Here is a 14,747-nt window from a genome sequence, read left to right as displayed (position 1 = left end):
AAACACACTAGGAAAGAGTCCATCAAATTACATCCGATGCAACTTAGTCGTTATTATTTCCTTGGGTAACAAATACATACCTGTTAAAACTGTCCTGTCAATTCTAACATGAATATTAAAAACGCCAAGAAATGGTTGAAGTATGAAAACAATGTTCATATGAGCCACGCTGGCCACATATGAAAAAAAGAATGACTTCAATCGTATTTTGATTTCGATTAAACGTTCTGGTAGATATTTTATATTAGAAAAGGAATAAAAAAGACTAGGCTGCATAGTCTATAGACCTTTGCCTTTCCACAAGGCAAAAGAAAAAAACCAATTGAACTTTCAACGATATGCCAACAGGATAAAATTTAAATTGTGTTTTAAATTTGAAACTACGATCAATTATTATCAATGTTAATTTCATAGTGTTTCACATTACGAATGTGTGAGTTTTGACGACTGCGGTTCTGATAGTAATGGAGCTATTACGCACTTTCATTGTTTTTGTTCTTCCGTGATTGGTCCTTCCTAATACTTAATATTCCTTTTTTCAAAAATTTTAAAGTTTACAGGCGACCTTGATTCGGGTATTTGGGCTCTTCGGCAAAATTTTGTCCAAAACACTTGTTAGGTTTTGTGACGGGGCAGCCGACGTGTGGCCAATGATTCCTATGAACGTTGTTATCATAATTCTACCTTTTTAGCGTTCCCCTTAAATATGTCCATGAATATACATTTGACGCGTATTACCTACATCATCATAGATAATAAAACATACATTTCAAAATGGTCTTGACTAGGGAGACGGTGGTGGGGGACTTTGAGACGACGGCACAGCAGCATATGCGCGAATAAAGATGGCGTTATGAGCAGGCAAATCCGGCAGCGGTCTAAAATGGTACCTGTTACTATTGTACTAAGCGAGGTCTGTGTTGTAAGAGGTTATCTAGCTGCTTACATTCAGCATACTGCCCTAGATGTAGAATCTGCAACAAACTTACATTAGCAGCTCAGACAAACAATACTTCGACTTTAACCAATACCACTAACAACGAAAGTAACTGCTAATGTAATATTGTGTTTCAATTGATATGATGATTACCAGTGCCATTGATGCCTCAATGATTTGGGAATTTTCCCAACACTCACGTTTCGTCTGAAATTGCGTAGTTATTTGAATTATTGACATTGAGTTGATTTATTAAGAGTATTAAAATGTTGAGTCTCTCTGTAATTAAATGTCAAAGTCAAGTCCTCTGTTTGGTTTTTGTTGTTGTTTTGTTCAAATTATTTAATATCAGATAAAAATATACATTAATAAGATTATTTTTTATTTATAATTAATAACAATTATTGTTACCTATTTCGAGTTCTTGAATGCATAATCTTGATTTTTTATCTGAACTTTATTTTCTACTTAAAATAAATACCAAATAAATTGATAAGTGTAAAATTAATGTTCCGAAAAATAATCGAGTAAACCTAAATACAACAACGCAAAAAGTTATTATAATAAAAGATAGAAAAACGTTTACAAAACCATAAATGCATAGTAACATTATTTTTCTCAAATATGCTCGGAAATGTTTGCATTACTTTCATGAGAACGAACACGGAAAGTTTGTCATTTATGGACCGTCTTAGAATAATAACGCATAGAATAATAGTTTCATATCAAACGAACTGTCACAAGTGAGGTAAAAATCAAATTCATGTACATGTAGGCTAGTTTTAGTAGTAGGTTATTTTTCGGTTTTAGTGAATATTTATATAAAAATACAAGTTGAAACGCGTTACTTCCTTGTGGAATGTGATGTTAGTATCTATTTTATGTTTGTCTGACGTATTTTTACACTCATTTACCGCACGTTACGTCATTTTTAGCTAAAATTCTTGAGCTTTTCGCGGTGCAAGTTGACCTTGAGCACTGAAGGCCCGCCCGCTCGTGTAGGCCCATTGGGCGCGCTTCGTTTGCCTCACTTAGCGTGTGCGGACTAGATTTCTATGCGTTATTATTCTAAGTGAACCGTGCTACTATTTCCCAGCCAAAGTCTGCAAAGTATATGAAAATCCATTACTGTCCACTTCCTAAGCTTTTAAATCTACTTAATGACATGTGAACTACGTACAAAAGCAAAAGCAAGACTCGTACAGCCAACTACCAAGTCTTCGTAATTGCATCATAATTTAATCGTATTTTTTTTAAATAGCGGTAAAATAAAATAAAGTGGTATTCTTTTCTGTTTTTTGGCCTTTTTTCCATGTTCGTCGAAAATAAATCCTAGTGAGAAGAGCTATAACGACACTTTCAATAACCAACAAACGCTATGTCAAACATTGCTTTTAATTTTAAGTAACATATTTTTTGCTTAAAGGAGTTAAAGGATGAAAATTTTTCTTTGTCAATTTTGTTGATTTGACGTTACCATTGTTGAGACTTTTTCGCATACTGGATAATTCATATTTTAAACTAAAGACAGCTCTTACGGCTCTTACTGAAATATTGAAGACTTAAACTGAAGGATTTTATACTGAATACTTAAATTGAAACAATTTGTACTGAAGAAAAAGAGAAACTAATGACTAGGCAGCATGATCTTTGACCTACGCCTGTTCCATGCGGGACGAAGGAAAACGAAAAAAAAACATGTTTTACTTCTTCTATTATACATCGTCTCTTTGGTCTTCTATTATTTCTTCGCTTGGTTTTGAGAAAATCACTATATAAGCCTCGGCGGTAACGGAGATTGCTTGACTTGTATTAATACACGGCCTCGCTCTCGCTCGGCCTTGTAACTCATACTCGTCCAGCAATCTCTTACTTCCTGGCCTCGTATAATAATAATGTTTATTTTCTCTTCCACAAAATACATATTACAGCTAGAAACAGTTTACACGTTAGATTTTGGTAAGGATAATTTTGTGGGAGACTGATTCCTAAACTAAGCAAAATAATGTACTATAACTGCGGTGCCTCAGTGGCCGAACGCATACCATCCTGGACTGCCTGTCATGGAATATTTGTATGGCCTACATTTATTTCTCACGCGAGTTAGGTGTAATTTGTGGTTGTCTATGTGTGTGCCCTTGGCACCCGCGATACAGGCTTTCCCTAGTGTAATAATAATAATTGAGTTTTTAAATAAAAAAACAAGTAATATTTATTTTATTTCTGATATCCGATCCGATATTTCTATGGAGTAGGTACAGGGTCAAGAGCATGTCAAGCTTGACACTTAAGACTTAAATCCAACTCTATGCCGCTTACGATAAGAACGGTCCAAAGTGTCAAGCTTGACGTGCTTTAGACTGTACCGGAGAAGAAATAAATTAAATTAAAATGCTGTCTTTGTTTATGATTCAATATCCATCCCAGAGATAGGTGAACAATCAACAATAATCAGTAACCAAATTGGCGTGATTGACGGGAGTCGATTGTTATCAGTCCGTAGACAACATAAATGAATGCTTACTGTGCAAAAATGAAAGTCGTAGCCATTGAAATAACACAGTAATAACGTTAAATCCCGTAATGCAGATACGCGCCTTTTACCAATGCTACATATATGTATAGGATAGTGCTAAGGTCCGACGTCAACATTTATTCATTAAACTATTTATCGATATACCTCATCAATATCAAATGCAGTCTAATGAAATAACCTTTGAACGTTCTCGTAAAAATAAATTAATTTAAAAAATAAAACTATTTCTCTGCTTATTTCTCATCAATTTGGTGTTACTTTACTTTTATTTTATGTATTTGCTTATTTAAAGTTATTCACTTAGAAGCGAGACTTATAAAAATAGTTTATAAAATACGTAAATTAGGGGACGTCGTTACAAGATTATATTATGTAGAATTTTCTGATGTGCCACAGGGATCATCCTAGACAATTTGAATTGAAGTATAATCGCGAAATAAGCTAGCGTACCTAGTCGGGTATTTAATACCTATTGGTGAACTAGATGTCGTGACGAGTATCGAATAGCTATTTTTGTAACTAATTTGTTTTACATTGACAAGCTGAAATTTATCAAAGCTACTCTATTTTTTGTGATACTGGTAACAAAGAAAGCAACTAGATGGCGCTTATTGCACAGATTTTTAAGGATACTGCCGGCTATTATTTTATTGTGTGATTAGCCCCATTTATCCACACTTCAAAGCGTTAATTTTCAAATTAGTTTGTAACACACATATACGCATATATTTCAAAATCAGAAAATAATTTTAGCTCATGAACAATAATTTGAATAATGTTAGGAAAAAAACGAATGTCTCATATTTCATATTAAAGAGGGATTAATTGATAACCATGGCAATGTGCGGACAACGGCACATCGGATTACACATTTTTGTTCGAAAATCACAGGCCTCCAGTGCAACGGAACAAGACACGTCAATGTGTAGCTTGATGTGCTGGCGTACATGATATAAACAACTTCCAGGCGATTGATCAGCGCAATCTAGATTTGCAATAAATAAATGAATTATACTATAACGTTCCAATACAATAGTGCGCGCGCGGTAAAGTTGCCGAATTAAAGCGTGCAGGAATGCCAAAATGGCTGCAGCGCATACAAAGAGTGAGGTACAATTACCTACGTCGTGTTATAGTAGAAAAGGAAGTCTTATTAGCAAAATCGAGTTTTTTCTGGTACCAAAACAGCTTTGTTTGCAAACAGAGAGGTTATACTTACTACAAATGCTTAAGTTTATTACGTAAGCATTTGATGTAAATTACTAAAACTTTTTATCCTTTGTAAAGAGAAAATAAAGAAAAATAAAGATTACTATAGTTTAGTTGTTGTCGCTAGTTTTATTGACGCTTTTTTATGAAAACTTTTTGTTTATAACACAGCTCGAAAATGACAATTATCCGATAATTATTATCCGTGCCGTATTTATTTAGTATATTTATTTATATAGTATATTTATTTATTTATAAATACGAAGAAACATCTTTGGGAAAAAGGTTTGGTTTGTGATGTTTTTAGATTGACATTTGACACGTTTGAATACGTCTCTGACACAAACATATGGCACGACATTGCTAGCGGTAGCATTTTTTTTAAATCTTTATTTATTTATAGAAGCGGTAGCATTTTGCTGTTCCAATTAATTTTATAAATACCAAGATAATAACTTAAGTTCATTTATACGGTCTTAGGTTCATGTAAACAAGCGAGCAGGCAATGAAAAAAAAAATACTTGACATTGAAAGGACACGATAAAGAGTGGCTCATTGTTTATGCTACTGAATAATTGATGAAAAGCATAACATTTTTAGCGGTAGTAACGATAACACAGCTTCGATATAAAAAAGGAATAACGTGAAAAAATTGACATAGGACGACGAAACTATTTTGTTTTAAAATCAGTTAAAATAAACATGACGACATTGAGCTGGATTAGTCTAATATATGTTAAGGAAATATTTGTGCATACAAATCAAGCATCCACATTTTGCGAGTATAACGTGTACAATTGAAAAGACATCCGAGAAGGAATCTTTAAGATCTCTTTCAACCAAGTAGTCGTCTGCTACATTAGTATACTCAAGACATGGTGGCTGATGTGCTGACCAAAGGACTGCACCGGCCAAAGCTCCAGATATTCACCAAGAAAATGGGTTTGCGTCCAGTGCAGGATTTCAGTTAAAATGTGAACGCAAAAGATCCTACTATTTTTTATAGAGCAAACATTTGGTAATTACTAATTGCTTATTTTGTTTCATAGGCTCGCCCCTGTACTCTCATCGTACAAAGTGTGAAATGTGCAAAAAAATTATTTTTGTTATTTAAAATAAATAGTTACTTAATTATATCAACATTACTTCATTTTGATGAGTGAATAAACATTTGTACACGTTTATCATTTATAATATTTATTTCAAATATCGTATCGATCATAGAGTTAATCTGCAAGAGCTAAACGAGTCACTAGCACTACCATAGATTATTGTCATCCAAGTACACAAAAGCTGTACACTTTTAGTATATAAAGTTTTTGTTTCACTATAGTTTTAATCCTCCTATATATGGCAAATTTTTAATTTGGAGCAGTGAAGGATTTTGGGGAATACCTTTGCCCAGCAGTGGTACGCAATAGCTCAATAATAAAAAATAGAAAAATTAAAAACAATTAAAAGTATATTAAAACATCAATGAACAGTACTGCGTTTTTTATGCCTGTCTTGTGGGACCCTATCAAAGGTTTTTTATTTAAAAAAAATTCGTTATTACTCAATGACAACAATATCGATGATTTTTTACTTGATATTGTAAAATGTATTTAATTAACGTATATTATTATATTTTTGACTTCTTATTTCTAATTGTTTGAAAAAACAAATATGCGCGATTTAAATCCGGAAAAATAATTTTATTTCCTCTGTGTAACAATCGCGAAAACCTAAGAACTCGATAATTTCTAATTGTTATTCATGCTATTTTATTAAATGCATGTTGCATATAAAGTTAAATAAGAAATGTATAAATCGCGTAACAATATAGTATAACACCTCTAAGTGTCCTAATTTATTTACTTACTATTTCATACATATTTCAAAAATACATCCCACAGTCTTATTGTGCAGTCGTATTGAGGAGGCCTGTGACCAGCAGTTGACGTCTTGATAAGGACAATGGCTTTTATGCCTGGGAATCTTGAATATAACTACCTTCCTTACCTTGTTTCCATTATTAAACATGTGATTTTAGTTCTCAACTAGTGTACTTATTTTTTTTTAGTTTTTGTACTACGTTGGTGTTGTATGTAACCGTAATTGACAATTAAACGTTAAATTTTAACTAACATTAATGAATAATTTAATTAAAAGGTTTAAAAAAAGTAATAAAAAGAATAGCCCAGAGCGACTGTCAGGTGTGGGGTTCGAACCCACGCTCCCTCTCGGGAACCAGAGCTTAAATCTGGCGCCTTAGACCACTCGGCCAACCTGACTATTGAAAGAGCTGTTCAAATTTTCAATCCCATTCTAAAAATGTCGGTAAAATACTTTCATTTTAATAACCTTTTTGCAATATCTGATGTGATTTGTTAATTTTAAAGACTTTTTGCACAAATTTACACTATGGCATCAATATTTACGACACAATGATAAAAAAGATGATGAAATATTGCGCAATTTATAGAGCGCAATATTTCATTCAGTTCTATCATGGATTTTTTTGTAAACATAAAAACTACATTTAATTCCTTAAATACACAATATTAACAAATATAATTCCAAAATGTATAAATGTTCATGTGCCTTTCACCTGTTGCGCGTAGTGAGATCAGCGCCACCTACCATATATTTTATGTACCATTGCGATAAGCACTGGATGTTTTGCAACGTTACGTCAAAGTTCCTTATTAAAAATGTAGATGTCGTTAATATACACAATTTTGTATTAGTTTCGTAACGTTAAGTATTGAATTAATTAATAGAAAATTAAAATATGGTAATTTAAACAAATTATACGCACCATTACCATTTTGTGGATGAACAGTGAATAATGGGAAATTACAAATCTTCGACCTCATTTACAAACTGCTTCACAGAAACGAAATTTTGTAATTATACCATTGAGCATTTACGTAGGTATTTTCATGGATGATCTTTAAACTCGCACAAAAAACCATAGCCCAATTTTTGAGTACTGAAATTGTTTAATGATATCTCAGCTATGCATCGTTAGGGTAAGTTCCGATAAGTCGAACACGTTTACTAATTTTAACTGTTTTTAAAAGGGAATTTTGTGGTCTCTCCTTTGCTATTAAGAACGGATATTTGACCATTTCGTCGCCTTACTTTCCCAAACTCGTATCTTAAAACACAAAATTACTGAAATGCAAAAAATGGATTCTATATACCAATTTTGCAGGCTGATTTCATATCACATCTTCATATTTACACACTGGCTTTTAACTATTCTTAAAATAATGCATCCATGTTAACACCCTTGATAAGAAATTTAAAATAAATAGAAATATTTGCCATCTCTTGAATAATCACTCTTTATACGAGTTTGATAAAGTACCCAAGGCATTTGTCACTTACCCGCGTTTTAGTCAGTGGACGGCAGGTTTAAGCAAGTTTACAACATATCGAGTTCTTAGGTTTTCGCGATTGTTACACATAGGAAATGAAACTATTTTTCCGGATTTAAATCGCGTATATTTGTTTTTTCAAACAAAAACAAAAAAGTTTGAAGTTGAAGTTTGACAAACCCCAGGTCCTTGCAAAAGAAGTCCGTTATCTACCCAGGATGCTGCGAGAGGCCATTGAAATTAAAAAACATACTACTTTCAACAGGGAAGATGGCTTCTCCGTACCACCAGTTTGGGATCCAGTATTTCCTCTAATGAAAAATCCCAAACAGACATAAGACTGCAGTACTAATTAATATGTCTCAGTTTATTCTAATTTCTATTAATAATTAATAATAAATTAAACTTAATAAAAATTCATTCAATAAAATAATTTGTAAAACTTAATGTAGCGTAAATTGGAATGTTTTCTTTGTAAAATTAAAAATAGGGTATTTAATTAATAACTATTGTAATTATAGTGAAAAAATAGGGTGGTTTGCATTAATATTAGACATAACTGGTTGAAGACTGTTCCACCTCAGTCAACCGTGACCATGGGACCTGTAAAGGGCCCGAAACGTCGGTTTGTTTGAAAAAACAAATATACGCGATTTAAATCCGGAAAAATAGTTTCATTTCCTAAGTTTACAACATTTAAAATTGTGTAATATTCATTTGTTAGATCCATTCTCGATTTTGGAAGCATGGTTTGGAACCCATTGTACAAATGTAATATCGATCGAATAGAAAGAGTAAAGGAAACAATTCATCTGGATTCTTAATTGTGCTAATTATTTTTAGCACAGTTAAGAATATATCACAATTGACGAAAAGATATCACAATTGGCAAGCTGCAACGGAATCATCATCTTCAACCTTGAAACGGACATCATACAGCATGAAAGAATGAATCCTTTCTATATCGACATGCTAGAGTGGCAAAGGAAAGATTGCAAAGCGCTTTTTTATCAATACATACATATAATAAATTTCTAAAGAACCTGTGTCTGGCTTTTAATAAAAATTTTTAAGTAAAAGTTCTTAGGTGCTAAAGATACCCGCCACCCGTCTGCAATGACACGTCTACACTACTCTACCCAAGTTTGATGTAGAATATTAATAACCAACGAGGTTTAAAGAACATTTTTTGTCTATGTTCATTCTTTATTTAGACTCTGCCCACGGCCTGCTCGCGTAATAGGAAATTAATTAAGTAACTAATTGGGTTATGTAGAAATACCTAACCAATTTTGGCAAATCGCAGGCGTGTCTATTCTCCGATTGCCGATTGTCTCCAGCTACTTGGAATGGACATATCCTCCAACTTCGGCAGATACTTAGAATCCATGGCCAAAAATGCACCCAAGAATCTTGGCATCCTTTCCAGGGTGAGGCGTTACTTCACACCGGAACTGTTGCTTCAGCTGTACCAAGCATAAGTCCGGTCGTGTATGAAGTACTGCTGCCACCTATGGGATGGCTCTGCTACATACCAACTGGCCACCTTGGAGTCAATCGACAAGCGTGCCAAGAGTGGTATAGGTGACTCGGAATCAGTAGAGACAAAAATGCAGAGCCTTGAATATCGCCGCAAAATTGCTTGCTTACCTGTATTCTACAGGATATATCACGGAGAGTGTGCGATGGAATTACACGATTTAAGGCCGCCTTCCCCTTTCCATGACTGGGGGACTAGGCGTAGGCTTGGGCTCCACCCCTGTGTTGTGGATATTCCAAAGATCGCACGAAGCGTTAGGGTTCCACATTTATATGGTGAACGGCCATGGAGTGAAATTCCCTGCCTGATTTTTCCCTGAATACTTGGGCCATTTCAAGGCGAGAGTGAGTAGGCATTATTTAGGTGTGCATGTTCCATCATCGACCTTATCGTCACTTTCCACCAGGTGAGATGGAGGTCAAATGCGCTCTTATATACTTTATACAAAAAAAAACTATTATTGGCAATACTGGAGCCAAAACTTCAAACAATGTACTATAATCCTGAATATTTTCTTGAAGACTTATCGTACCAAAAATTATTTTTGTGCTACCAAATACATAAAAAAAACTATAATATTGTTTTTTTTTACGATTACGATACGACGACGATACAGCCACTGCGCCATCACACTGAGACATAAGTTGACAAGTCCCATGTGCATGTAATTTCACCAGCACCCTTACCCTTCCGAACCGGATCGCAGTAATGCTCACATTACTACTTGGTGGCAGAAATAGGTATGGTGACTGTGGCCGAGTTCTTCAGGAGCTCTACTGTCACATGGTCGCGACTGAATGAGATGGTATTAGTCATCAACCAGTTATGTCTAATTCAAATTATTTTGGGAATAACTTGATTTGCACAAGAGTTACAAAAATTAATACTTTAATTGCACCTTTTCTTTTAACCTTATTTGTAGTTTAACAACGAACATAATTTAATGTATAGAATAAAATATATTAGTGAATTATTTGTTTTTGGACAGTTAATCACTTGAATAATTATGTTTGACATTAATATTTATTGGTGCATAAGATGCTCTGTACAATGTTTATGAACATTTGTGCAAACTGAACAGCAGAAAATAGGGTTCAACGCAAGTAAATGAAGAAAAGCAAAGATATGAAACGGGTTGAGAAAATCCACGATACCTAATAAGAATTGCAGCTAGCTAACATATCGTCATTATACTGCGAAAACCAATTATCTGGAATTTTAACAGAAAATGACTTAATTTAGGATAACGTGACAAAATTGTATATGTAAAAAAAAATGTGGAATCACAGTTACAAATTTACGTAGGATGACCAATAAAAAATATGCCCAAGAAAAAATCGTCGTTGAAATTTCAATTGCATTTATTTCAAGATCGATATTTTGTGAAATAATTGTTTTTCCCAGTATAAGGGCGATATTATTGAGGTGGTACATACAGGGTCTGTGCGGCATTTCATCACTGAGACCTGCAATTGATCTATTGTGATAAATATCAGAGTATTAGAGTGCTAATCAAGTGCTACACAACGACATCAATTACCTAACCTCAAACTAGATATCGATGACTCGGCTCGAAGGACCAAAGACGTTAATGGTCAGGTTCAGGATCAGTGGACTGTATATGTTCTTGATTAGGATATTGCTCTTGTAAGTTCGAAATTAAACACTTGTTCACTGCTTAGAAAACAACTTCGTTTATTGTTTTTTTTTTGTTTTTGTTTTGCCGATGGCCACTGATAGCCTTGACTGCGCCACTGGATATAAGAGCGAGCTGAAGTCTCTTTACTTCAGCTAGAAGGGCGTGCTGTTGGGGAGAATCTACTGTACGTGCTGACGTGGGGGGCTCTACGATCTTACTGACGAGCACGGTTGCCCGATGGAGCAGACTTATTCTTAAATGGCGACCATGTCAAGGAAAACGTAGTGTAGGACGCCCTGCGGCAAGATGGACAGACGACCTGAGAAAGGGGGCCGGCAGCGGCTGGATGCGGGCGGCACAAGACTGGGAGAGTTGGCATTCTTCAGGGAAAGCTTAGACGCATTCTTGGTGTTCCTTTTTTTCCTTTCCCTTATATCTTCCCCTCAATTATAGCTCCAGTGTGAAGTACAGGACCACAACATTTAAAACAACTATTTTCAGTACAAAACATACCTGCATATTAAATAAAAAATACATGAGTCAATGGGTGAATAAATATTTAAATTATTTTTGAATATGCTTATTGTTGTATGTATAATTTGCCATGACGACAATTTATCGTATATATAATCTGCATGAATTTTATTAAGGCTAATCAGAAAAGCTACAAAATGCTGCGGTACTCCAAATTGGTCCTTGTGTTCGGTGCTTTGTTGGTGGTAAGAATTTTATTTTTTTGAATATTATTATTTTTTTATTATTTATTTTCCTTTGCGGTGTACATATTTACTCCAAGGAAAAATTTGTAGTCTGAGAATTGCAATGGTTTCGATATTCGGCATATTTTGACTTTCCAGACTTTATTGGTTTCATATTGTACTTTTCAGAATCCTAATTTATCTCTCATAGTTCGAAGTAAGTTAACGTTACTGTAGAATTTTCTGAACTACTTTTTTGTAGGCCGCCCGTAAAAAAGCGGAACTGTACCTTTATCATGAACTCACAGTCATATATGTTCGACGATTTTCTATAATGGTTAAACCTACGTCAGCTTTAACGTCTTTCCCTTTTTCAGACACTGGCACTGGTGGCAGAAAATGAAGGTAAGTAATTATTTGCACATAAACTTACGTTTTGTAAACTGTTTAGTATTCTCGGCATTTATGTTCCAAAGTTTTGAAACACTTTACCTGTCAATGGCGAAGGACTTTTCTTCAAGTAATCTATTACCCAACGTGGTAGAAGGTATTGAACAAGAAATGTATTGCCTTGCAGCATTTGTTGCTCACGTCCAGTGTCGGCATGCCTTTTTCAACCCACGTAGAATAAAATATAAACAGGGTCTACCTGAGACAATGTAAAATATTAAAAGAAAGAAATTAGTCCAAGATCAACTTCTGTTTTACTGATATACTCAACTACCACCTCAAACAAATGTCGACATTCGAAATAAGTTTTCTGAATAAAGTGTAATGTGTTGGGAATCGAAATTAGTTTTTGCTATTACCCTAACACCTACTGGCCTAAAGTCTCATCAGCAAACGTCAACCATAAGGGAACAAAAGTTTTAAGAATAGAACTGAACACTGTTTTCTGAAGAACCGTAAAACTAAGTACAAGGTATCAAAAAAGCTACTACCATATTTCCTCTGGCGGAACTCACATATGAAAACAAACTCAGAAAAGAATTTCCGTTCCCCTACAATTTTTCGATAGCCTAAACTGTGTACATTTTGTTTAGGGATGCCATTTATTTCGCGAACAGAGAAATATTTTGGCTAAGAGGTACTTTCTATTATAAGCACTCAATCCGCTTAGAAAGTGATAGTTTTGTTACACTTTGTTAAGGCAACAAAAATTTAACAACTTTCTTTTGTTATCATTATCAGTGAGCGCTGCCCCAGCACCGTTTGAAAGTAAGCCGTGTCCTCCTGCGCCATGCGCTCCACCGCCACCTCCGCCACCACCTCCTTCATGCCCTCCTGAACCATGCGACGATGAGAAAAATAAGACAAAGAATAAAAAGGGCAAAGGTGAGTAATTTCGTGGGCAAATTAGATGAGATACGTACAGCGATCTCCAAACCCCTGTCGAGTGCAGCGGTTTCATCAGGCCTATGTCCAAAGGATAAAGTGTGGTGTTGATGATCTAAATATTCACTTTCCGAGTGAGATTCAATACCCCAAATGTTCTGAAATTATTATAACAGCATCGTCACTAAAACTGAAAGTAGATTATTTCCATAATTCATAATTTAGGACTATAAATTTATTTTAATTATTAATACAAAGATCGAACACAAAGAAAATTTCTTTCGATCTAACAGAACTCGAAACTGAGTTGACTTGACTGCCTCCGTGGCCGAACGGTTACCATGCCGGGCTGCCACGCAGAGGTCCCGGGTTCGATTCCCGGGCCGGGAGAAATATTTGCATGGCCTACATTTATTTCTCTCGTGAGTTTGGGTGTTCATTTGTGGTTGTGTATGTAATGTGTCCATGGCACCCGGGACACAGGGTTTCCCTAGTGCGGGGCTATGTTGAGTGTATGCGTTATTATTATTATTAAACTGTGTCTCTTTTACTAATCTGGGGCAAATGCTCTACCAACTGAGCTACAAATCGAGTCAACCGAACTTACAAATGTTTCTACACCATCATTTTGTTCATCATTTATTTGATGAACCATAAACTTAAAATTCTTTAAATTATGAAATAAATAAATGTTTTCAATAAAACGCTGTTGACACATTCGCATAATAATGAAAGGCGCGTGTGGCGACCCGCGCTGCGCATCGCGAGATTGTGCAAATGTGCGCGTCCGTACAGAGTACGCGGCAGGCGCGCACACATACAAGCCACGCTGCTGAGTTTGTATGGAATTATCATACGTGTCCTACTATACTGTGCACTGTATGAGAAGAGAGATCAATAAGATAAAATCTCTGGCTTCTGTAGATTCACTAGGCGCTCTTTGAAGACATTAATTCTTTCTATATCTGCGTGTGTCATACATTGCTGATGTCCTTTCTTTGTTACAGATTGCTAGGACTGCGGGTGAGTCTTATTTTGAGGCACTTATATTTAGAGATTTAAATGTGATTGAGTCTTTTATAAAATATATTTCATTCATTTTATTGTCTATGTAACAGCCACTGCTAAATATAATGAATGTATTTGCATTTACAGGCAAAGGTCCAGGTCGACTAAATAACACGTAACGTCAGGAAGATATGTGTCTATAGACTCGTGTTATTGTAAAATAATAATAAATTGTGTTGTAATAAATATCAATTTATGAAAAAAATTATGTTTTTTTACGTTAAACTTTATTGTTGTGGTTTTTGTGCGTTACCAATATAAATAAATATAATCTCAATACTAAAAAAGCCGATCTCAAAAGTTCCTAGAATTACATCTATTTGCCAATTTTTATTGAAACTGGATTCATAATAAATAAAATTAGCGCTTAAATAAAAAAAATAGTAATAAAAAAGACCCCACAGGTCGACAATTTAAAAA

General features: G+C 34.7%; 1 protein-coding gene and 1 non-coding gene across 3 annotated transcripts; one reads left to right on the top strand and one right to left on the bottom strand.

Moving 5' to 3' along the window:
- Positions 1 to 6,871: 6,871 nt before the first annotated feature.
- Trnal-uaa lies at positions 6,872 to 6,955 on the bottom strand. The gene has a single exon. It is a non-coding gene; the product is annotated as a tRNA-Leu (tRNA).
- A 4,897-nt stretch (positions 6,956 to 11,852) lies between these two features.
- Positions 11,853 to 14,532, top strand: LOC113229150 (glyceraldehyde-3-phosphate dehydrogenase, testis-specific-like). 2 transcript variants are annotated; one of them, XM_026462659.1, is made up of 5 exons: positions 11,853 to 11,945; positions 12,302 to 12,329; positions 13,116 to 13,259; positions 14,267 to 14,282; positions 14,415 to 14,532. In XM_026462659.1, the coding sequence occupies exons 1-4, from the start codon at positions 11,862 to 11,864 to the stop codon at positions 14,272 to 14,274; spliced, it is 264 nt and encodes an 87-aa protein (XP_026318444.1). In that variant the 5' UTR covers positions 11,853 to 11,861; the 3' UTR covers positions 14,275 to 14,282; positions 14,415 to 14,532. The 2 variants fall into 2 exon arrangements, with proteins under 2 accessions (XP_026318444.1, XP_026318445.1); XM_026462660.1 differs by having other exon boundaries at positions 11,855 to 11,942.
- The last annotated feature ends 215 nt before the right edge of the window (positions 14,533 to 14,747 follow it).

The sequence above is a fragment of the Hyposmocoma kahamanoa genome, unplaced genomic scaffold (genome assembly GCF_003589595.1).
Source record: "Hyposmocoma kahamanoa isolate Upper Pololo Valley unplaced genomic scaffold, ASM358959v1 279, whole genome shotgun sequence".
NCBI lineage: Eukaryota > Metazoa > Arthropoda > Insecta > Lepidoptera > Cosmopterigidae > Hyposmocoma > Hyposmocoma kahamanoa.
Note: the sequence above shows the minus strand (reverse complement) of the source record. Positions and strands in the feature narration are given on the sequence as shown.